This window comes from Microcaecilia unicolor, chromosome 6 (assembly GCF_901765095.1).
Source record: "Microcaecilia unicolor chromosome 6, aMicUni1.1, whole genome shotgun sequence".
Taxonomy (NCBI): domain Eukaryota; kingdom Metazoa; phylum Chordata; class Amphibia; order Gymnophiona; family Siphonopidae; genus Microcaecilia; species Microcaecilia unicolor.
Window position 1 is genome coordinate 95,072,344 of NC_044036.1, and position 20,362 is coordinate 95,092,705.

Sequence of the window (20,362 nt, forward strand, 5' to 3'; positions counted from 1 at the left end):
ATCACTGCAGTAGCCCTACCAAGGCATCATAAAAGGACCCTAAGAATGCAATGATAAGTTCCCAAAATTGTGCAAGAAAAGTGTCCAAAACTTATCTTTTCTTAAAACGTCCTCCTAGGCAATCTTTAACGCTGGCATTTTTCAATGACAAATTTTCACCATGGCAAAATTCAGCACACATCCATACCCCGACAAGGGCCGCTTTTTTCGCTAATAACTGCGTCAGGAGGAGGAATTCTATCCACATTGCAGCCTAGCCATGATAGTGACCGGAAAAAAATAGATGCCGACATACATCTGCACCAATCAGAACACAATCTTTATTTAAAGGGAAACAGCGCCGGCTATCTCCTGCTGAATATTTGTGACCAGTATATGGGGCCAGATTCTATATATGGTGCCTAAAAAAATCAGCAAAGTAAACATTTCCACCTAAGCGTATTCTATAAGCGATGCCTAGATTTAGGCACAATATATAGAATACACTTATTTGATATTCCCAGCACTTAAAACTACATGCGTCCATTTACACCAACGAAAATGTGGCGTAAATCCCTGCACATAGGTTTAACATGCACTGGGCCATATTCTATAACACAGCACAAAAGAAGTAAAGGCTGACCACAGACTAAACCAACTTGGAAGATGGTGTTGAGAAAACGCTTTATTGGTTATTCAAGGGACCCAACACGGTTCATGTTTCAATGCACCAATGCGTCTGCCTCAGGGGTCACAACTGAAATTCACAGAGTACACACGCTAAATAGAATTGCTACCAAAGGTGCAGTCTGCTCATTTCAAACCAAGTTTTCTCCACATACAAACACAAAGGAGAAAAAAAAACACATAGCATACCGGCTGCCGGTATGTTGTGTGGGTTTTTTTTCTCCTTCGTGTTTGTATGTTGTGATCAGTCAGGGAGCGTGGATTGGGAACCCGGGGGAGCAGGAAGGGGAAAGTCCCTTTTGTACCCTAAAACCCAACGGGAGTACAGAGACAGAAGGTCCAGGACCAAAAGATCCAGGCTGGTCCGAGAGAGCAGCTGGTCTCTTTCCCCAGTGAGTCCTAGCAGCCCTTGAGGGAGACACAGGGTAGGGCCAGGAAGCAGGGCCGGTCTTAGCAAGTGTGGGGCCCTATGCAGACCAATTTTGTGGGGCCCCATCCTAGCCCAGCCCCGCCCCACCATAGCCCCGCCCCAGCCTGGCTCCACCCAACCTAGCCCCACCCCATCGATAAGATTATTCCATTTTTAGAAAATTTTTTTATTTATGAAATTTCAAATAAAGACAAATGACGCTAAACTTGTACAAAAAAACTGATTGAAATAATAAGCAAAATGCTATCATGAAACCATAAACAGCACTAATTCCAAGGACAGGACGAGCTACAACCTTATGCGTGGCGTGGAAAGCCAACTGTAATTACACCGGGCTCCAAAACACCAGTGCACAACCTAGTGAAAAAAAAAAACAAAAAAACAAAAATGGCTGCAAACTATACGCTAGCAGAATACTGCACCTTCCTTGATCACACCTGAAAAACACATGAAGGCAAAATACTGAACTGGAAAGTAACCTCAAGAAGTCAGAATCAGCATGCAGCAATACTACAAAAATTGAAACTTACATGAAAAATATCACAGATGCACATTTCCAAAAACTGACATATTCCAATTAATAAATCCTGAATAAAATAGTTTTTTCTACCTTTGTTGTCTGGTGACTTTGTTTTTCTGATCATGCTGGCTCAGTATCCGATTGAGCTGCTATCTGTCCTCGTAACTCCGTTTCCAGGGCTTCCTTTCCATTTATTTCTTTACTTTCCGCCTTTCTTCTTCATTTCTTGCCCTACATCCGTAAGTAAAAGTTGGGTCCTCCACAGACTTGACTGTCCAGTGGATCTAGCTTCTGCCTATTTTCTATATCCATGTGCACTTTTTCTCCTCTCTTCCTTTTCCTTCACCTCATCTCCTTCCTCACTCTTCCCTCGCCTCCATCCATGTCCAGCATTTCTTCTCTCTCCTCCATCCACCCATGTCCAGCTACCCTCCTGTCCCCCCTGCCATCCATCTATGTCCAGCAACCCCCATCCCCTCTGCCCTCCCCTGCCATCCACCTATGTCCAGCGACCCTCCTGTCCTCCCTGCCATCCACCTATGTCCAGAAACCCCCCTCCCCTGCCATCTACCCATGTCCAGTGACCCTCCTGTGCCCCCTGCCATCCACCTATGTGCAGAACCCCCCTGTCCTCTCTGCCCTCCCCTGCCATCCACCTATGTCCAGAAACCCCCTCCCCTGCCATCCACCCATGTCCAGCGACCCCCTGTCCCCCCTGCCATCCACCTATGTGCAGAAACCCCCCTGTCCCCTCTGCCCTCCCCTGCCATCCACCTATGTCCAGAAACCCCCCTCCCCTGCCATCCACCCATGTCCAGCGACCCTCCTGTCCCCTCTGCCCTCCCCTGCCATCCTCTTCTCCCCCCCAACCAAGGAAGGATAATTTTTCTTTTAAATTTACCCTCCATCGCCGGAATCCAGCACAGCAGCGTCATTGAAAGCGCTCCTCCCCTCCCGAGTTCTCCCGACGTCTCTAGCAGAACAGAAGCTCTTCCTGATTCGTTCATTCTCATTGTCCCGCCCTGGAATTTAGGGTGGACTTTGTAGAGCACTCAGAGGCTCAAGCAGCTGGATGATCTGCAGTCACGAGCAGTGGACAGAAACTAGTAAGGGGCAGATAGAGGAGCTCCAGTGAAAATCTAGCGTCTTAGCTGCCACCCTAGGCATTCGCCTAGCTCTGAACTGAGTGTGCCCATTGGCGTGGAAACCAGACACCTGAGCCAGAAAGGGGAGAAGGCATAAGTAACTAACCTGATTTCTCCTTGTAAGAGGATTGGCAAACTGAGAGATCCAGAAAATTGCGGTATCCTATGGATTACAAACCTTGCAGTGTCTCGTGGATTACAATGTGGAGAAAACTTGATTTGAATTGAACAGAGTGCACCTTTGGTAGCAATTCTATTTAGCGTGTGTACTCTGTGAGTTTCAGTTGTGACCCCTGAGGCAGACACCTTGGTGCGTCGCAACATGGACTGTGTCTGGTCCCTTGAATAACCACTAAAGCGTTTTCTCAACACCATCTCCTAAGTTGGTTTAGTCTGTGGTCAGCCTTTACTTCTCTTGTGCTGTGTGGATTTGTCGTAGAGGCTTCTCCTGTTTTGGTGCTCCATATTATATAACAACAAGCGTAAATTTTGGAACACCAATGAAATGCTTGTTTCTTCACCCATAGCCACGTCCCTTTTGAACTGTGCGCTTTAGAATTTAGGCGCAGTTCATTAAAGAATCTGCTTAGAGTGTTATGCACATAAATTCTAATTATTGCCAATTAGTGCTCATTACTGCTTGTTAAGTGATGTTAAATATGCTGATTGGCTTGTTAAGCCAATTAAGTTATGTACATTGTCATAGAATACCAAACCCGCACCAAAAGGTGAACGTAAGAAAAACCCCCATGTATAGTCCAAAAACCAGTACAAAAAAGCAGGGCTGGGCCAAGAAATCTCATCAGCCAAAGGTCAGTAAAAGCAACTTTATTCAGCACCACATATGTGGTGAATAAAGTTGCTTCTACTGACCTTCAGTTGATGAGATTTATTGGTCCATCTTGTACTTGTTATAGAAAATGCCTGGATTTCAGCACAGATTTCTAGGCACACTATATAGAATCTGGCAAATAGTGGCTAATTTGCTATATCACGTGATACAGACAGCTAGCCATGAATATTCAGTGCATCACCGCCTAAGTTTGACGGCCAAATCGGGCCACCCAAATAGCAGGCCTATCATTGCCCAATATAAACTTAACTGGCCAGTGCTGAATATTGGCTTTGCCAGTTAAGTTTAAACCAGTCAAAAGTAAACCGGATATTCAATGCCGGTCACCGGAAAGGGTCTGACACTGAAAATCCGGCCTCACCGCCAACCATGGTTGGCGGTGAGGCCGGATTTTCAGTGTCAGACCCTTTCCGGTGACCGGCATTGAATATCCGGTTTACTTTTGACTGGTTTAAACTTAACTGGCAAAGCCAATATTCAGCACTGGCCAGTTAAGTTTATATTGGGCAATGATAGGCCTGCTATTTGGGTGGCCCGATTTGGCCGTCAAACTTAGGCTGTCTCCCATGGTCTGAATATCGGCCCCACTTTCTCCATTTGCAATTTCTAGATTTAGTGTTAAGTAGAGGAGTGTGGTAGCCGTGTTAGTCCACTCTTAAGGTTATCAATAGAAATCAAACAAAATAAAACATGGAAAAGAAAATAAGATGATACTTTTTTTATTGGACATAATACATTTCTTGATTAGCTTTCGAAGGTTGCCCTTCTTCGTCAGATCGGAAATAAGCAAATGTGCTAGCTGACAGTGTATATAAGTGAAAACATTCAAGCATTACTATGACAGTCTGACAAGGTGGGAGGATGGGGGTGGGTTGGAGGTATGCATGGGGACATCAAAGCATATCATTGATATTCTAACAGGATGGGTGTGGATTTCTGATTGCTTTATCCTTCCTAAATAAATTATAGCAAAGTATGGCAAAATCGCCTTCATGAGCTTCATGAACAATGTCCAAGTCCATCAGGGGTTCCAGATCAGGAATTCAGTTGCCTAGACTGTGAATATTTGTTCTCATAGTCTTTCAGGAGTTCCAGTACTTTTTGGGTGGCTTACTTGGATTTTGTATAGTTTTCATTCTAGTCTCCTCCTCCTCCCCTTTTTTTGTTGATGAGTGAGTTAAGATGTCTCCTTTTATTTTTTTTACATTATTGTAATGTTTTTGCTTGGGGTGACATCCTGTACTTTTCTTTCATGGATGTGCATCCCTTGTTTTCAGGCACCTTACAGTGTCCAAAACACCTGCACTAAATCAGATGTATTCCTCCTCTCCGCTCAAGTGCCTTTCCTCACCTAGTGGGATGCTCAGAAACAGCAACCACCAAAGACGTTTTTAAAGTCAGACTAAAACAGAAGTCAGACTAAAACAAACAGAAAATATAGGATGAAGCATATGTCAAAGTAAAAATTATTCATTTAATGCACCTCATTCTATCTTGCCTACAGCTTCACACTACAAAGCCTCAATGTTCAGCTAAACTTTAATGCTTTAGACCTTTCATTTTATAAAATAACCAGTAGAGGAAATACTCCTTTCTTTGCCATCTTGGAAAGGAACCAAAAGTGAAAAGGAGGAGAGATGGACTCAGGGGGAAAACAAGATTTGACTGTGCTGCAACATGCACAATAATATATGAATTCCAGCCGCATACTGAAGTTTGGTGTGACTTTAGCACTTTTTCTGTCACTTCTTATTCATTATCCACTCCACATAGTTCATCTTTATCTGCTTTTCTTATATATTTTTTTTATCAGACACAGAGCTAGTGGTGTGCGGGCTCCCACGGGTTTGCGAGAGCCGTTTGTTAAGTTTTTAAGAATTTTGGGAGTCAGTTGTTAAAGTAGCCCCCCCCCCCCCCCCCATGGCTTCTTTAACAACTAGCACCCAAAATATGGGCTAGGGCCCCCTCCTGAATTGTGTTTTACTTTGCTGGTAGAGATGCTGAACCCTGCCAGCCAAATAAATAGACTGTGCTGCTGCTCCCTGCGCCTAGTTTCCAGCTCTGAGAAGCAGGCTGGGATTTCTTGTGCATTACTACTACTACTACTACTATTTAGCATTTCTATAGCGCTACAAGGCATACGCAGCGCTGTACAAACATAGAAGAAAGACAGTCCCTGCTCAAAGAGCTTACAATCTAATAGACAAAAAATAAATAAAGTAAGCAAATCAAATCAATTAATGTGAACGGGAAGGAAGAGAGGAGGGTAGGTGGAGGCGAGTGGTTACAAGTGGTTACGAGTCAAAAGCAATGTTAAAGAGGTGGGCTTTCAGTCTAGATTTAAAGGTGGCCAAGGATGGGGCAAGACGTAGGGGCTCAGGAAGTTTATTCCAGGCGTAGGGTGCAGCGAGACAGAAGGCGCGAAGTCTGGAGTTGGCAGTAGTGGAGAAGGGAACAGATAAGAAGGATTTATCCATGGAGCGGAGTGCACGGGAAGGGGTGTAGGGAAGGACGAGCGTGGAGAGATACTGGGGAGCAGCAGAGTGAATACATTTATAGGTTAGTAGAAGAAGTTTGAACAGGATGCGAAAACGGATAGGGAGCCAGTGAAGGGTCTTGAGGAGAGGGGTAGTATGAGTAAAGCGACCCTGGCGGAAGATGAGACGAGCAGCAGAGTTTTGAACCGACTGGAGAGGGGAGAGGTGACTAAGTGGGAGGCCAGCAAGAAGCAGATTGCAGTAGTCTAAACGAGAGGTGACAAGGGTGTGGATGAGGGTTTTGGTAGAGTGCTCGGAAAGAAAGGGGCGGATTTTACGGATGTTGTAAAGAAAGAAACGACAGGTCTTGGCGGTCTGCTGGATATGAGCAGAGAAGGAGAGAGAAGAGTCAAAGATGACCCCAAGGTTTCGAGCTGAGGAGACAGGGAGAATGAGAGAGCCATCAACAGAAATAGAAAACGGGGGGAGCGGGGAGGTGGGTTTGGGGGGGGAAATGAGAAGCTCGGTTTTGGTCATATTTAATTTCAGGTGGCGTTGAGACATCCAGGCAGCAATGTCAGACAAGCACGCTGAAACTTTGGTTTGGATGCAAGGTGAGATATCAGGGGTAGAAAGGTAGATTTGGGAGTCATCAGCATAGAGATGGTAGGAAAAGCCATGGGATGAGATTAATGAACCAAGGGAAGAAGTGTAGATAGAAAAGAGGAGGGGACCAAGAACAGAACCCTGAGGTACGCCGACAGGCAGAGGGATAGAAGTAGAAGAGGATCCACCAGAGTGAACACTAAAGGTGCGGAGGGAGAGGTAGGAAGAGAACCAGGAAAGGACAGAGCCCTGGAATCCAAGTGAGGACAGGGTATCGAAAAGTATTACATCACTGCGAGAGAAGTCCCAGCATGCTGCTCAGAGCCAGAAACAAGCAGCAGGGAGTGGTAGAAGTCCATTTATTGGCTGGTGGGGCTCGGCATCCCTGTCAGCAAAGATATGCCTAGCATGCCCGCAAAAGGAAGGTGGAGAGGCATGTGTTGCCCCCGCCAGTCCATCCCTGGCCTCCCTGAAATTGCAGGGCTGGCTATGTCCAGAAAAAGAGCCCACTGTTAAAAATGTACCAGGACACCATTGCACAGAGCCCAGTTTTACAGAGAATGTGAAGATAGAACTTCAGATGTCCGGGTCAGGATGTACTCTATTCAGGCACTATTTTAGAAAAGATAGAGCCTTTTCTTAAATAGCAACAGGAGCTCACATGTGTTTACTAGCACGTGAGTGGAAACAGCCATTTCAGAATCATATACATGGATAATAGTGATTGTGCAAAGTTCATGTGTAAGTGGCATCACTTCCACATGTAGTTGTCCCACTTTACAAATCTATATATATAAGTGCCAAACATTAAACAGTGATGTAATTCAAATTTGGTTTCATCTGGGAACCAGAAATAAACAACAGGCGAGTAAGGAAAATAATTCCCTTAATTCCTCATGTAAAATCCCAGCCGAACAAGAACTTTTAAAAATCTGTGAACTGGCGTACACCCAACAGGGAAAGTTTTCCCCATATATGTGTATTTCTTTGGTAAAATGGGGGAATGCATATGTAGATTTTTGGTGCTGTCTAAGCTCTGCCAAAACCGTATCTTGATTAACCACAGGATTCAGCAACCTACTACTACTACTACTACTTAACATTTCTAGAGCGCTACTAGGGTTATGCAGCGCTGTACAAATTAATAACTAAGGACGGTCCCTGCTCAGAAGAGCTTACAATCTAAAGGACGAAATGTCAAGTTGGGGTAGTCTTGATTTCCTGAGTAGAAATGTTGTGATTAGGTGCCGAAGGCGACATTGAAGAGGTGGGCTTTGAGCAATGATTTGAAGATGGGTAGGGAGGGGGCCTGGCGTATGTGCTCAGGGAGTTTGTTCCAAGCATGGGGTGAGGCGAGGCAGAAAGGGCGGAGCCTAGAGTTGGCGGTGGTGGAGAAGGGTACTGAAAGGAGGGATTTGTCTTGAGAGCGGAGGTTACGGGTAGGGACGTAAGGGGAAATGAGGGTAGAGAGGTAAGGAGGGGCTGCAGATCGAGTGCATTTGTAGGTTAGTAGGAGAAGCTTGAACTGTATGCGGTATCTGATCGGAAGCCAGTGAAGTGACTCGAGGAGAGGGGTGATATGAGTATATCGGTCAAGGCGGAAGATAAGACGTGCGGCAGAGTTCTGGATGGACTGAAGGGGGGATAGGTGGCTAAGTGGGAGGCCGGTGAGGAGTAGGTTGCAGTAGTCAAGGCGAGAGGTAATGAGAGAGTGGATGAGAGTACGGGTGGTGTGCTCAGAGAGGAAGGGGCGAATTTTGCTAATGTTGTAGAGGAAGAAGCGACAGGTCTTGGCTATCTGCTGGATATGCGCAGAGAAGGAGAGGGAGGAGTCGAAGATGACACCGAGGTTGCAGGCAGATGAGACAGGGATGATGAGGGTGTTATCAACTGAGATAGAGAGTGAAGGGAGAGGAGAAGTGGGTTTGGGTGGGAAAACAATAAGTTCAGTCTTGGCCATGTTAAGTTTCAGGTGGCGGTTGGACATCCAGGCGGCAATGTTGGATAAGCAGGCCGATACTTTGGCCTGGATTTCCGCAGTGATGTCTGGTGTGGAGAGATACAGCTGGGTGTCGTCAGCATAAAGATGATAGTGGAAACCATGAGATGAGATCAGGGAGCCTAAGGAAGAGGTGTAGATTGAAAAAAGGAGGGGCCCAAGGACAGATCCCTGAGGAATTCCAACAGAGAGCGGGATAGGGGAGGAGGACAAACCATGAGAGTGTACTCTGAAGGTATGATGGGAGAGATAAGAGGAGAACCAGGAGAGGACAGGGCCCTGGAACCCAAAGGAGGACAGTGTGTCAAGAAGTAGGTTGTGATTGACAGTGTCAAAAGCGGCGGATAGGTCGAGGAGGATGAGGATGGAGTAGTGACCTTTGGATTTGGCAAGGAACAGGTCATTGCAGACTTTAGATAGTGCCGTTTCTGTCGAGTGTAGGGGGCGAAAGCCGGATTGAAGCGGATCGAGGATGGCATGAGAGGAGAGAAAATCAATGCAGCGGCTGTGAACGTCGCGTTCAAGTATCTTGGAGAGGAAGGGTAGGAGGGAAATGGTATCTCAGCCACCTTGCAAGAAATGCTATTCTAGTGGCCCAGGAGCATCGGGCTGTGAAGGCACGGACTGATGCTCCCAGGCCAGAAGAGCAGTTCACCCTCCCCAAGGCCTTAGTCACCCCCCCCCCCCCAGCTCCAGACCCCCCTCCTAAGGCTCAAGTCCCATCCACACTTCAAAAATGCCCAAGCTGCCCTATTCCCCACTCCACCCTCCAAAGAGACATAAATCTAAAAGGTCTACCATATGAAACATAGGTGGTCTAGGAAGTCTTCAGGCAGAAGCGATGTCCAGGCTCTTCTGCCCAGTCTGGCACTGTCTTAAAAATTGCATCACTAGCAGTAGTCTCACTCAAATACCACTAGGTGTCATGTTCCTTATAGGGAAGTTGTATTATGGTATTTACATAATAATGAGCTACAAAACTTGCAAATTTGTATGTTTTGCATCTCATTTTTCTGTAACCTCATGGCAACTTAAATATCATCACCACAGTACATTTTCAAGCTGTATCAGGGCTCTTTAAGTCATTCCATAAATGGTGATCGCCATTACGGCTTTATGTAAGCCACATTGAGCCTGCAAAAGGGTGGGAAAATGTGGGATACAAATGCAACAAATAAATAAATGTTAAAGTGCAAAAAACGCAATTTAAATCCCTAACATAGCTTGATAACGTTCCCCTAAATACTTCTATTTATATGTGGAAATGCTTCTAAAATAAGGGTCCCAGTCAAATTTGCTTTCAATCTGTAGCTTGCACATGCCTAGTATGAGCTAAATCACTCAACATTAAACTAATTTCTCAGAATAAAGGGGCTGGATTAACACAATCCATGAATGATTCAGAGTTGAAGATTGACAGAAATGCAACCTGTGAATCAGCATAGTGGTTTGAGTCATGCTTAAGGGATGAAAAGCTAGAATGACACTAATACTATTTCTCTTGCTTCATTTGAGCTCATAATCTTACTAAGGATGCTCTGGTCTGTTTTCTCTACCATTGTGCTCAACAGCTGTGGACTCTCTGCAAATGGGCCAGGAAATTGGGATATCAATCCATAGACCATAAACCTGGGAAAGGGGAAGAGGAGAAAACTAAAGTGCAAGCACAGCAAAGCAAAATGACCAGAAATGGCATATACTGAGAAGCACAATTCATTCAGAGCTTACATTCTAAGAGTGTATGTGTGGGTTTTCTTTTGTATTTCTTTATATGTAAGAAAGCATGAAAAATGTGCTTATTTGAACTTTTATTTACTTCTCTGACATTTTTCAGCACCAGGTATGTAAACTTAGAGGCTGAATCACTAAGAGCTCTTTATCGTTTTGGGAGCAATTCTGTAACAGATGGATGTAGAAATGGAAATGTTATCAGAAATTAGGGACGCTAACAAACTGGGCAACACAATAATAATGGGTGATTTCAATTACCCCGATATTGAAAGGATAAATGTAACATCGGAGCATGCTATGGAGATAAAATTCCTTGACGAAATCAAGGACTGCTTTATGGAGCAGCTGGTAAAATTCTAGACCTAGTCCTTAGTGGAGCGCATGATCTGGTGCGGGAGGTAATGGTGCTGGGGCTGCTTGATAACAGTGATCATAATATGATCAGATTTGATATTAGCTTTGGAGTAAGTATACTCAGGAAATTCAATACCTTAGCGTTTAACTTTCAAAAAGGAGACTATCCAGCTTATAATCGAAAGTGATCGCCGGCCATCTTCTGACACAAATTGGGAGATGGCCGGTGATTTCTTAAAAGCAGCGAAATCGGTATAATCGAAAGCGGCATTTTTGACAGCATCGCCGCTTTCCTGTTGCTTCGCCAGCGAAAGTTCAAGGGGGCGTGTCAGTAGATTAGCGAAGGCGGGACATGGGCAGGCATGGTCGTGGCTACTAGATGGCCGGCTTTCACCAATAATGGAAAAAAAACGGCGTTAAGCAGTATTTCGCCAGCTTTACTTGGTCCTTTTATTTTCATGACCAAGCCTCAAAAAGGTGCCCCAACTGACCAGATGACCACTGGAGGAAATGGGGGAATGACCTCCCCATACTCCCCTAGTGGTCACCAACCCCCTTCCATACTAAAAAAATAACACTAAAAACCTTTTTTGCCAGCCTGTATGCCAGCCTCAAATGCCGTACCCACCTCCCTGGTTGCGATGTGGCTCTCGGGTGACTGTGACACCTTTTCTGTTAGGTGCCCTGCAGAGTCACATTAGCAATGCATAGTGGTGGGTGTAGGGTACTGGGCTCTACTCCAATGGTGCTTTTCCCCCCTACTAACTGGGTCAGAGTGTGCCCTGTTTTGTTTCCTGTTGTAGTCCATGCGGCAGTGGCCATTTTTGTAAGCCAGTTTTAGTTCCCTTTCCTGTGTTACCCACGTTAGAGAACGTAGTGCTTACCTTGAATGATGCTGAAAGAGGGCATTGTACACCATTGTGCCAGCTCTGACCTACTGCTAATCTTAGTACCAGGGGACTCTTTGCCAGTGGGGCACAACCTCTGATCTGCAGTTAACTGTGAGTAAACGTGGTTATTTCAGGAAAGGACTTTTTCAGAGAGATTAGTCTTCAGGTGTGAACTACTGTGCCAAAGTTATACAGCAGCAATAAATCCTAGAGGCTGTATGCAGGTCCCTGGAGCAATTTTAGTGGGTGCAGTACATTTGTGGGTAGTGGGTTTGGGGGGGGGGGGTTGGGGGGCTCAGCTCCCAAAGTAAGGGAGCTATGCATGTGGGAGCTTTTCTGAAGTCCACCGCAGTGACCCCTAGGGTGGCTGGTTGGTGTCCTGGCATGTCAGGGGGGCCAGTGCACTAAAAATGCCGGCTCCTCCCACGGCCAAATGCCTTGAATTTGGCCGGGGTTTGAGATGGCCGACATAACTTTCCATTATCGCTGAAAAACAAACCCGGCCATCTCAAACCCGGCGAACTCCACGGCATTTGGCCGGGCTAAACCATATTATCGACACAAAAGATGGCCGGCCATCTTTTTCGATAATATGGTTCTGGCTAGCTGTAGCGCCGCCGCCAACATAGATCGTCGGCGATCTATTTGGCCGTCGACGTTCAATTATGCTCCTCTATGATAAAATGAGAAGAATGGTGAAAAAAAAACTTAGAGGAGCAGCTGTGAGGGTCAAAAATTTACATCAGGTGTGGATGCTGTTCAAAAATACCATCCTGGAAGCCCAGGCCAAATATAATCCGCGTATTAAAAAAGGAGGATGGAAGACCAAACGACAGCCGACATGGTTAAAAAGTGAGGTGAAGGAAGCTATTAGAGCTAAAAGAAAATCCTTCAGAAAATGGAAGATGGAACAAACTGAAAATAATAAGCAACAGCATAAGGAATGTCAAGTCAAATGCAGAGCGCTGATAAGGAAGGCAAAGAGGGACTTTGAAAAAAAAGATTGCATTGGAGGCAAAAACACATAGTAAAACTTTTATTCGGTATATTAAAATCTGGAAGCCGGCAAAAGAATCGGTTGGACCACTAGATGACCGAAGGGTAAAAGGGACAATCAGGGAAGACAAAACCATAGTGGAGAGATTAAATGAATTCTTTGCTTCGGTCTTCACTGAGGAAGATTTGAGAGAGATACCAGTGCCAGAAATGGTATTCAAAGCTGACGAGTCAAAGAAACTGAATGAAATCTCTATATACCTGGAGGATGTAATGGAGCAATTTGACAAATTGAAGAGTAGTAAATCTCCTGGACTGGATGGTATCCATCCCAGAGTACTGATAGAATTGAAAAATGAACTTGCAGAACTATTGTTAGTAATATCTAATTTATCTTTAAAATCGAATGTAGTACCGGAAGATTGGAGGGTGGCCAATGTAATGCCAATTTTTAAAAATGGTTCCAGAGGAGATCCAGGAAATTATAGACCGGTGAGCCTGACGTTGGTATCGGGCAAAATGGTAGAGACTATTATAAAGAACAAAATTACAGAGCATATTCAAAGGCATGGATTAATGAGACAAAGCCAACATGGTTTTAGTGAAGGGAAATCATGCCTCATCAATCTGTTACATTTCTTTGAAGGGGTGAACAAACATGTGGATAAAGATGAGCCAATTAATATTGTGTATCTGGATTTTCAAAAGGCGTTTGACATAGTACCTCATGAAAGACGCCAGAGGAAATTGGAGAGTCATGGGATAGGAAGTAGTGCCCTATTGTGGATTAAAAACTGGTTAAAAGATAGAAAAAGGAGAGTAGGGTTAAATAGCTAGTATTCTCAATGGAGAGGGGTAGATAGTGGGGTTCCCCAGGGTTTTGTGCTGGGACTGCTGTTTTTTTTAACATATTTATAAATGACCTAGAGATGGGAGTAACTAGTGAGGTAATTAAATTTGCTGACGACACAAACTTATTAAAAGTTGTTAAATCGCGGGAGGATTGTGAAAAATTACAAGAGAACCTTACGAGACTGGGAGACTGGGCATCTGAACGGCAGATGATGTTTAATGTGAGCAAGTGCAAAGTGATGAATGTGGGAAAGAGGAACCCGAATTATAGCTATGTAATGCAAGGTTCCACGTTAGGAGTCACCGACCAAGAAAGGGATCTTGGTGTCGTTGTTGATTATAGGTTGAAACCTTCCGCACAGTGTGCTGCGGCAGCTAAGAAAGCAAATAGAATGTTAGGTATTATTAGGAAAGGAATGGAAAACAAAAGTGAGAACATTATTATGCCTTTGTATCGCTCCATGGTGCGACTGCACCTTGAATATTGTGTTTAATTCTGGTCACAGCATCTCAAAAAAATATATAGTGGAATTAGAAAAGGTGCAGAGAAGGGCGACAAAAATGATAAAGGGGATGGGACGACTTCTCTGTGAGAAAAGGCTAAAGTGGCTAGGGCTCATCAGCTTGGAGAAAAGACAGCTGAGGGGAGGTATGCTAAAGTTTTAAGTTCCCCCAAAGAAAATCAGGGTACTGCCTGCAAGGGCAGGTCAACTAATAGGTTCTGCTCCAGCAAGACCCATGTTTTGATGGGGCAAGAGATCCATTCAAGTAAAAGTATGAGCTGGGCAGCCTGATAATAAGTCAGCAAATCCAGGACTCCCATTGCTCCACAGCCCCTATACATACATAGTCTTTCTCTACACACCCTCAGAAGCTTATGTCCCAACTGTAAAAAAACACTCACTCTTATAGCTTACATAAAAAAATCCTTAGGAACAGGAAGGGGCAGGAACGCAAACAAGTAAAGAAATTTTGGCAGAAGAACCAATTTAGTCCTGGACGTTTTGACTTTTTTCCATTATGGCAGAAAAACGTCCAAGTTTTGGGAACGCCCAAATCCCACTCTCAACATGCCCCCTTGTGATTTGGATAGACTGCATAAAAAATGTCTTAAATGTATTTTTAAAATAGCTATTCGGACATTTTGGCAGAAAAAAAAGTCCATATGCTGCTTTGTGCCGCTCTTTGGATATTTTTCTTTTTCGAAAACGAGCCCTATATTACTTTTACAAAGTAACTTGGGCAACACTGCTCAGTTGAAGATAATACCCCTTGAGAAAAAATTTCCAAGGTAATTATTGTAATCCGCTAGGAATCGTGAACTTAGCACAATATAAATAATTTAAATAAATAATTCAATAAAAATTAATAATTCAATATAAATGAGCATAGCTTATTCTTTAAATTTTTAAGAAAGTCAAACTTTTCTTCTGAACAAAGTGCCTCAAAATCAGTATGCAAACCATATTTCCTAGTCTTCAGAACGTTCCTCTAATTCATGAAATACACAATCACCCTTCAACCTTTCCAAGATTTAAATTTAAATACACATTCCAGTTCTAGAGTGCAAACCTTTGAAAGAGCACAACAAATCCATCTCAGAACTACGAGCTTATTATGAGAATCCCTCCTAAAGATAAATATTGAGTTATGAAATAATAAACATCGCCATGTCATAATCTTTCCCAAAACCATAAAATGCATACCAACAAGCCGTTTCACATTCCTTCCCAGGGGTCACCAACTCCACACTAAGGCCTTGATGCTCTGAACCAAACGCGGTCACTAGAGGCCATTACAGCCAGACTAACACCCGCTTTTGCTAGCGTATAATGCTCAGAAGGCCTTTACTGTGGGAAATAAAAGCTCTATGATGATTGGCGCTAATCATATGCTAATGTAATCAAAAGGATTATAATTAGGTCATTTCATATTCCCTCTGATGCTCAGAAAACAGCGTCCTGAAGAAGGGCTCCCTTATCGCACAAAACCCAACACTAGCTCAGAGCAGGCATTAGACAAAACTCACTATTGTCCAGCAAGGTGACGGGGTGGAGGTCCCCTTCCTTCCCAGGTAGCTGGTCTTTTTTTCTGTACAAAAAGATTTTAGTTTCTCCTCTTTTCCTGCCTTCACTTTTCGAGGAATTTTGAAGGAGTTTAGAGAAAGAAAGGAGGCAAGGGAATCCTCTTTCCCCATGATAACTGAAACTGGTGTGCTGTGGAAATGTGAGGGGGCTGCGGGGAGGCCATGCGAGAGGAGCAAGGATGCACAGGCTGCTGCAGTCTCCAGCTCCTGTTCCACTGCCCCTTGCTGCCTTCTTGCAGCCCCATTTCCCTCTGCCTTTGCCTCACTGCCTCTCCCCCGGTTGGACTGGGCATGAGCACAAGAGCTTTGCTTCGTACTGCTCTTATGTGCATCTCCCTGGCATAATCCTGCATCTTAACTTTCTAATGCATATCATTTGCATACTATTAGCATCAAGCATTAGGAAGTAATTTTTAGGCACTATTGTGATGGTATTTTCTGGCGCTGTTCTGTACAGCACCGGAGGTTTGAGCATCAGGGCCTAAGATAATCTATTTAGAACCTTCCTTTAAAAATTATCCAAGTATCAATAAAGGTACACCTACACCAAACCAGAAATGAAAACACCTTTTGACTTATAAGAGCATCATTAGTCTGGGTGAATGCAATGATTTGAATCAAACTGTAGTTGACTCAAGTTCACATGGTCAAAGCCAGAAACTACAGGATACTAAGGAGAATCAAGTTGATCTGGCCAGAATGAATACATGCTGTTTTTCATTTTGCTATTTGAAAATAATTTGTAATCAAATGAATAAAGAGAAGGTCCAAAGCAACCAATAAGCATATCAAACATTTGCCTGAACTTCACTTACCCGGAAAGCACTCCCAGGACAAGATTAAGGACAAAGAAGGATCCAATAATAATAAGGGGAATGAAGTATAGCCAGTTCCAGGTGGCTCCTAAGGCATCATTGGTCTAAAGGAAAAATAAGAGATACATACATTATAGTTCACTGTAAAGCTAGAAAGTCAAGATGTTATGCCTGGGAATGACCAACAAAAAATATATATGGATATAATTATAACCTATACAAGTACTATCTCCCACCAACTGGACTTTTGTCCATTACTTTTTAAAAAAATCTTTATTCATATTTTTATATAATCTCACAAAACATTGAGACGTGGAGGGGCATAATCGAACGAAAACGTCTATCTCCATGGGCGTTTATCTCCGAGAACGGGTCCGTGAAGGGGCGGACCGAACCGTATTTTCGAAAAAAATAGACGTCCATGTTTTATTCGACAATTTGTGAGCTGGGCGTTTTTGCTTTTCAGCGATAATGGAAAATGAAAGCGCCCGGCTCAAAAACGAATAAATCCAAGGCATTTGTTCATGGGAGGAGCCAGGATTCATAGTGCACTGGTCCCCCTCACATGCCAGGACACCAACCGGGCACCCTAGGGGGCACTTTTACAAAAACAAAAAAAAAGGTAAAAGAGCTCCCAGGTGCATAGCACCCTTCCCTTGTGTGTTGAGCCCCCCAAATCCCCCTCAAAACCCACTGCCCACAAGTCTACACCATTACTATAGCCCTAAGAGGTGGGTACAGTGGGGGGGGGGGGGGGGGTTGGACGACTAAGCATTAAGCAGCACAATTGTAACAGGTAGGGGGGGGGAAGGGCCTGGGTCCACCTGCCTGAAGTCCACTGTACCCCCTAACAACTGCTCCAGGGACCTGCATACTGCTGCCAGGGAGGTGGGTATGACATTTGAGGGTGAAAATAAAAAGTTGTGAAACATCATTTTTTTGTGGTGGGAGGGGGATAGTGACCACTGAGGGAGTCAGGGGAGGTCATCCCCGATTCCCTCTGGGGATAATCTGGTCATTTAGGGCACTTTTTGGGGCCTTATTCGTGAAAAAACAGGGTCCAGGAAAAGTGCCCTAAATTCTAGCTACAAACGCATACTTTTTTTCCATTGTCGGCGAAAGGCGCTCATCTCTGTTCGGGTGATAACCATGCCCCAGTCCCGCCTTCACCATGCCTCCGACACGCCCCCGTCAACTTTGTACGCTTCCGCGATGGAGTGCAGTTGAAAACGTCCAAGTTCGGCTTTCGATTATACCGTGTTATTCGTTTTTGTGCAATAAACGTCCATCTCCCGATTTAGGTCGGAACTTGGGCGTTTTTCTCGTTCGATTATAAGCAGGATAGCAATCCACATTCAATTTACAGGAAAACAGTAATAAATCAGAAAAGGAAAACAAAACTTAACATCTTCGTCCACAAGTTAGGCAATCTGATTCCAAGATTAAGAAAACTAATAATGAAAAAAAAACTTTTGTCCATTACTTAGTGACATACAGTATGATCTCTGATGTGAGACAATTATTTAAAATTTAACTATGTTTCTGAAGATATTTACCCTTAGGATGACAATTTTCAAATGATTTTGTGTAAGATACCCAGGTGAAATAAACTGTGAAAACTGCCCTCCCATTCTGCAGGCAGAAGTCCCCGTTCTGTTTTATAGTGCATATACTTCTATCATAATCACAGATGGGTAGGCACGGTAAAGAGTGGGCTTAGCAAAGAAATACACAGAGATTTTATTTTGAAGTCCCTGCACTTTTTGCTATGGTGTCAATTTTGTTCTTCGCCAGCAGACTTTCAAAGAAAAACTCTGCAGTTAAGAACCGGGAAGGAGGGGGGGAGGGGGGGAGGGGAGGGGAGACCAGGGATCCTAGGTTGAAAGATCAGCACTATATTTTATTTATTTATTTGTTACATTTGTATCCCACATTTTCCCACCTATTTGTAGGCTCAATCATTTTGCACATCAAGTTTTCTCCCAATGTTGCAGGTATTCACTTAGGACTTGATTCACAAACATTTTATTAGCTTCAAAAGATGCAGCAACAGGAAATGTTCAGGTTTTAAAAGCTACTGTTGTTAAAGAAGATGTGAAATACTCCTCAACAAAAGAAAATGTCAGTGGAATTGTATTTGAGATGTAGAAAAGAGGTCAGATGCTCCATTAGGTGGTAATTTTATAACAAAGCGACCAGGCAAAAAATTTAAAAATGAATCTATTTTAGGGATGTGCATTTGTTTGAAATGACATGAGAAATGTCAGTGACCTCAGCATTACAATGGACTGCTACTTAACACTAGAGAGCCAAGTGACATCCACAACAAAGAAAATGTTCCACTCAATGTGGAAACTCAAACGCGTGAAACAATTCTTCCCGAGGGGAACATTTCGCAACCTGATACAATCAATGGTACTAAGCCATGTAGACTACTGCAATGGAATTTATGTGGGATGCAAAGAACAAACCTTAAAGAAACTTCAGACTGCTCAAAACACGGCAGCTAAGCTTATCTTCGGAAAAGCGCAATTTGAAAGTGCAAAACCCCTTCGCAAAAAACTACACTGGCTCCCCATCAAAAATGAATTGCTTTCAAAATCTGCATTCTGGTTCACAAAATTATCTATGGTGAAGCTCCAGGATACATGACAGACTTGATCGACCTACCAACTAGAAACACATCCGAATCAACACGAATGTACCTAAATCTGCACTACCCAAGCTGCAAAGGACTCAAATACAAATCAATTTACGTATCCAGTTTTTCCTACATAAGCACATAACTGTGGAACGTATTACCAAAAGCCTTGAAAACTATGAACGACCACCTAAACTTCTGGAAAACACTAAAAACTAGCCTGTTTAAAAAGGCATACCCTACCGATCCAACATAAATGCCTGATCTTTGCAACACAACAAAACTAAAGAACGTAATGGACATAACACAATTCTTCCGTTGTACGATTCCCTAGTATGGCTGTGCCAACATGAACTTTATCTTACCACAACATCACTTTGTATTTGTTTACACCAGAGTCTGTAACACCTCTCTGGTACTATGTAAGCCAAATTGAGCCTACAAATAGGTGGGAAAATGTGGGATATAAATGTAACAAATAATAATAATATCAAAAAAATTTGCCTTATCTAAGTGTGTAGGGCATCCAAATGACCTGTATCAAAAATCTTAAAACAAATGAAGCCTCAAATCTCCAGGGCCGCCATACCTTTGACTGTCACCCCCAATGGAATCCAATACTATCTTAGGCTTCAATGAAGAGCATGAGAGGAAACCCAATAAGCGGGGGAAAAAACCTCAAAACAAATGAGGAAAAACTCACTGTTTCTAAAAAACCTTTTGGTTCTCACTAAAACAAAGGTCTAATACTAAGCCCCACACACTTCATAATCAGCTCTAAAAGTTCCCAAAATACAAATCAAGGCCACCCCATGTGCACCTCCATACACCAAAAAACCCAACTTGCAATCCCGGAGCAGTCTATAAATAACTTAGCTTCAATATAGTTCCAGTCTTCTTCTTCACGTCCTTCCATACGAATAATCCATTCTAGATGCAAAACTGTCACTACCAAGCCTAACGGGGTACTCATTTAACAATCCTCTTTAAATATCCTCAACAAGAGCCTCTTGTTTCGAATATCGCATCTTGTGGCTTGAGGTTTGATGATGAAGCTCCTCTCCCTCAAGTTCTTCCTCCTGAAGCAGTGACATTTGAAACAAGAGGCCCCTGTTGAGGATATAGTGGAACTATATTGATGCTAAGTTATTTATAGACTGTTCCAGGTCTGCAAGTTGGGTTTTTTTTGCATATGGAGGTGCACATGGGATGGTCTTGATTTTTATTTTTAGTAACGTTTTGAGCTGATTATGAAGTGTGTGGTGCTTAGTATTAGACCTTTGTTTTTGTGAGAACCAAGA

At 43.5% G+C, this 20,362-nt stretch overlaps 1 protein-coding gene across 1 annotated transcript in view; it reads right to left on the reverse strand.

Annotated features, from left to right (window-relative positions):
* Positions 1 to 20,362, reverse strand: part of CACNA1E (calcium voltage-gated channel subunit alpha1 E) — a 786,482-nt gene that overhangs the window by 424,080 nt on the left and 342,040 nt on the right. The window contains exon 7 of the mRNA XM_030206580.1: positions 16,421 to 16,524. Within this exon, the coding sequence (XP_030062440.1) occupies positions 16,421 to 16,524 (104 nt within the window). The remainder of the gene's footprint in view (positions 1 to 16,420; positions 16,525 to 20,362) is intronic.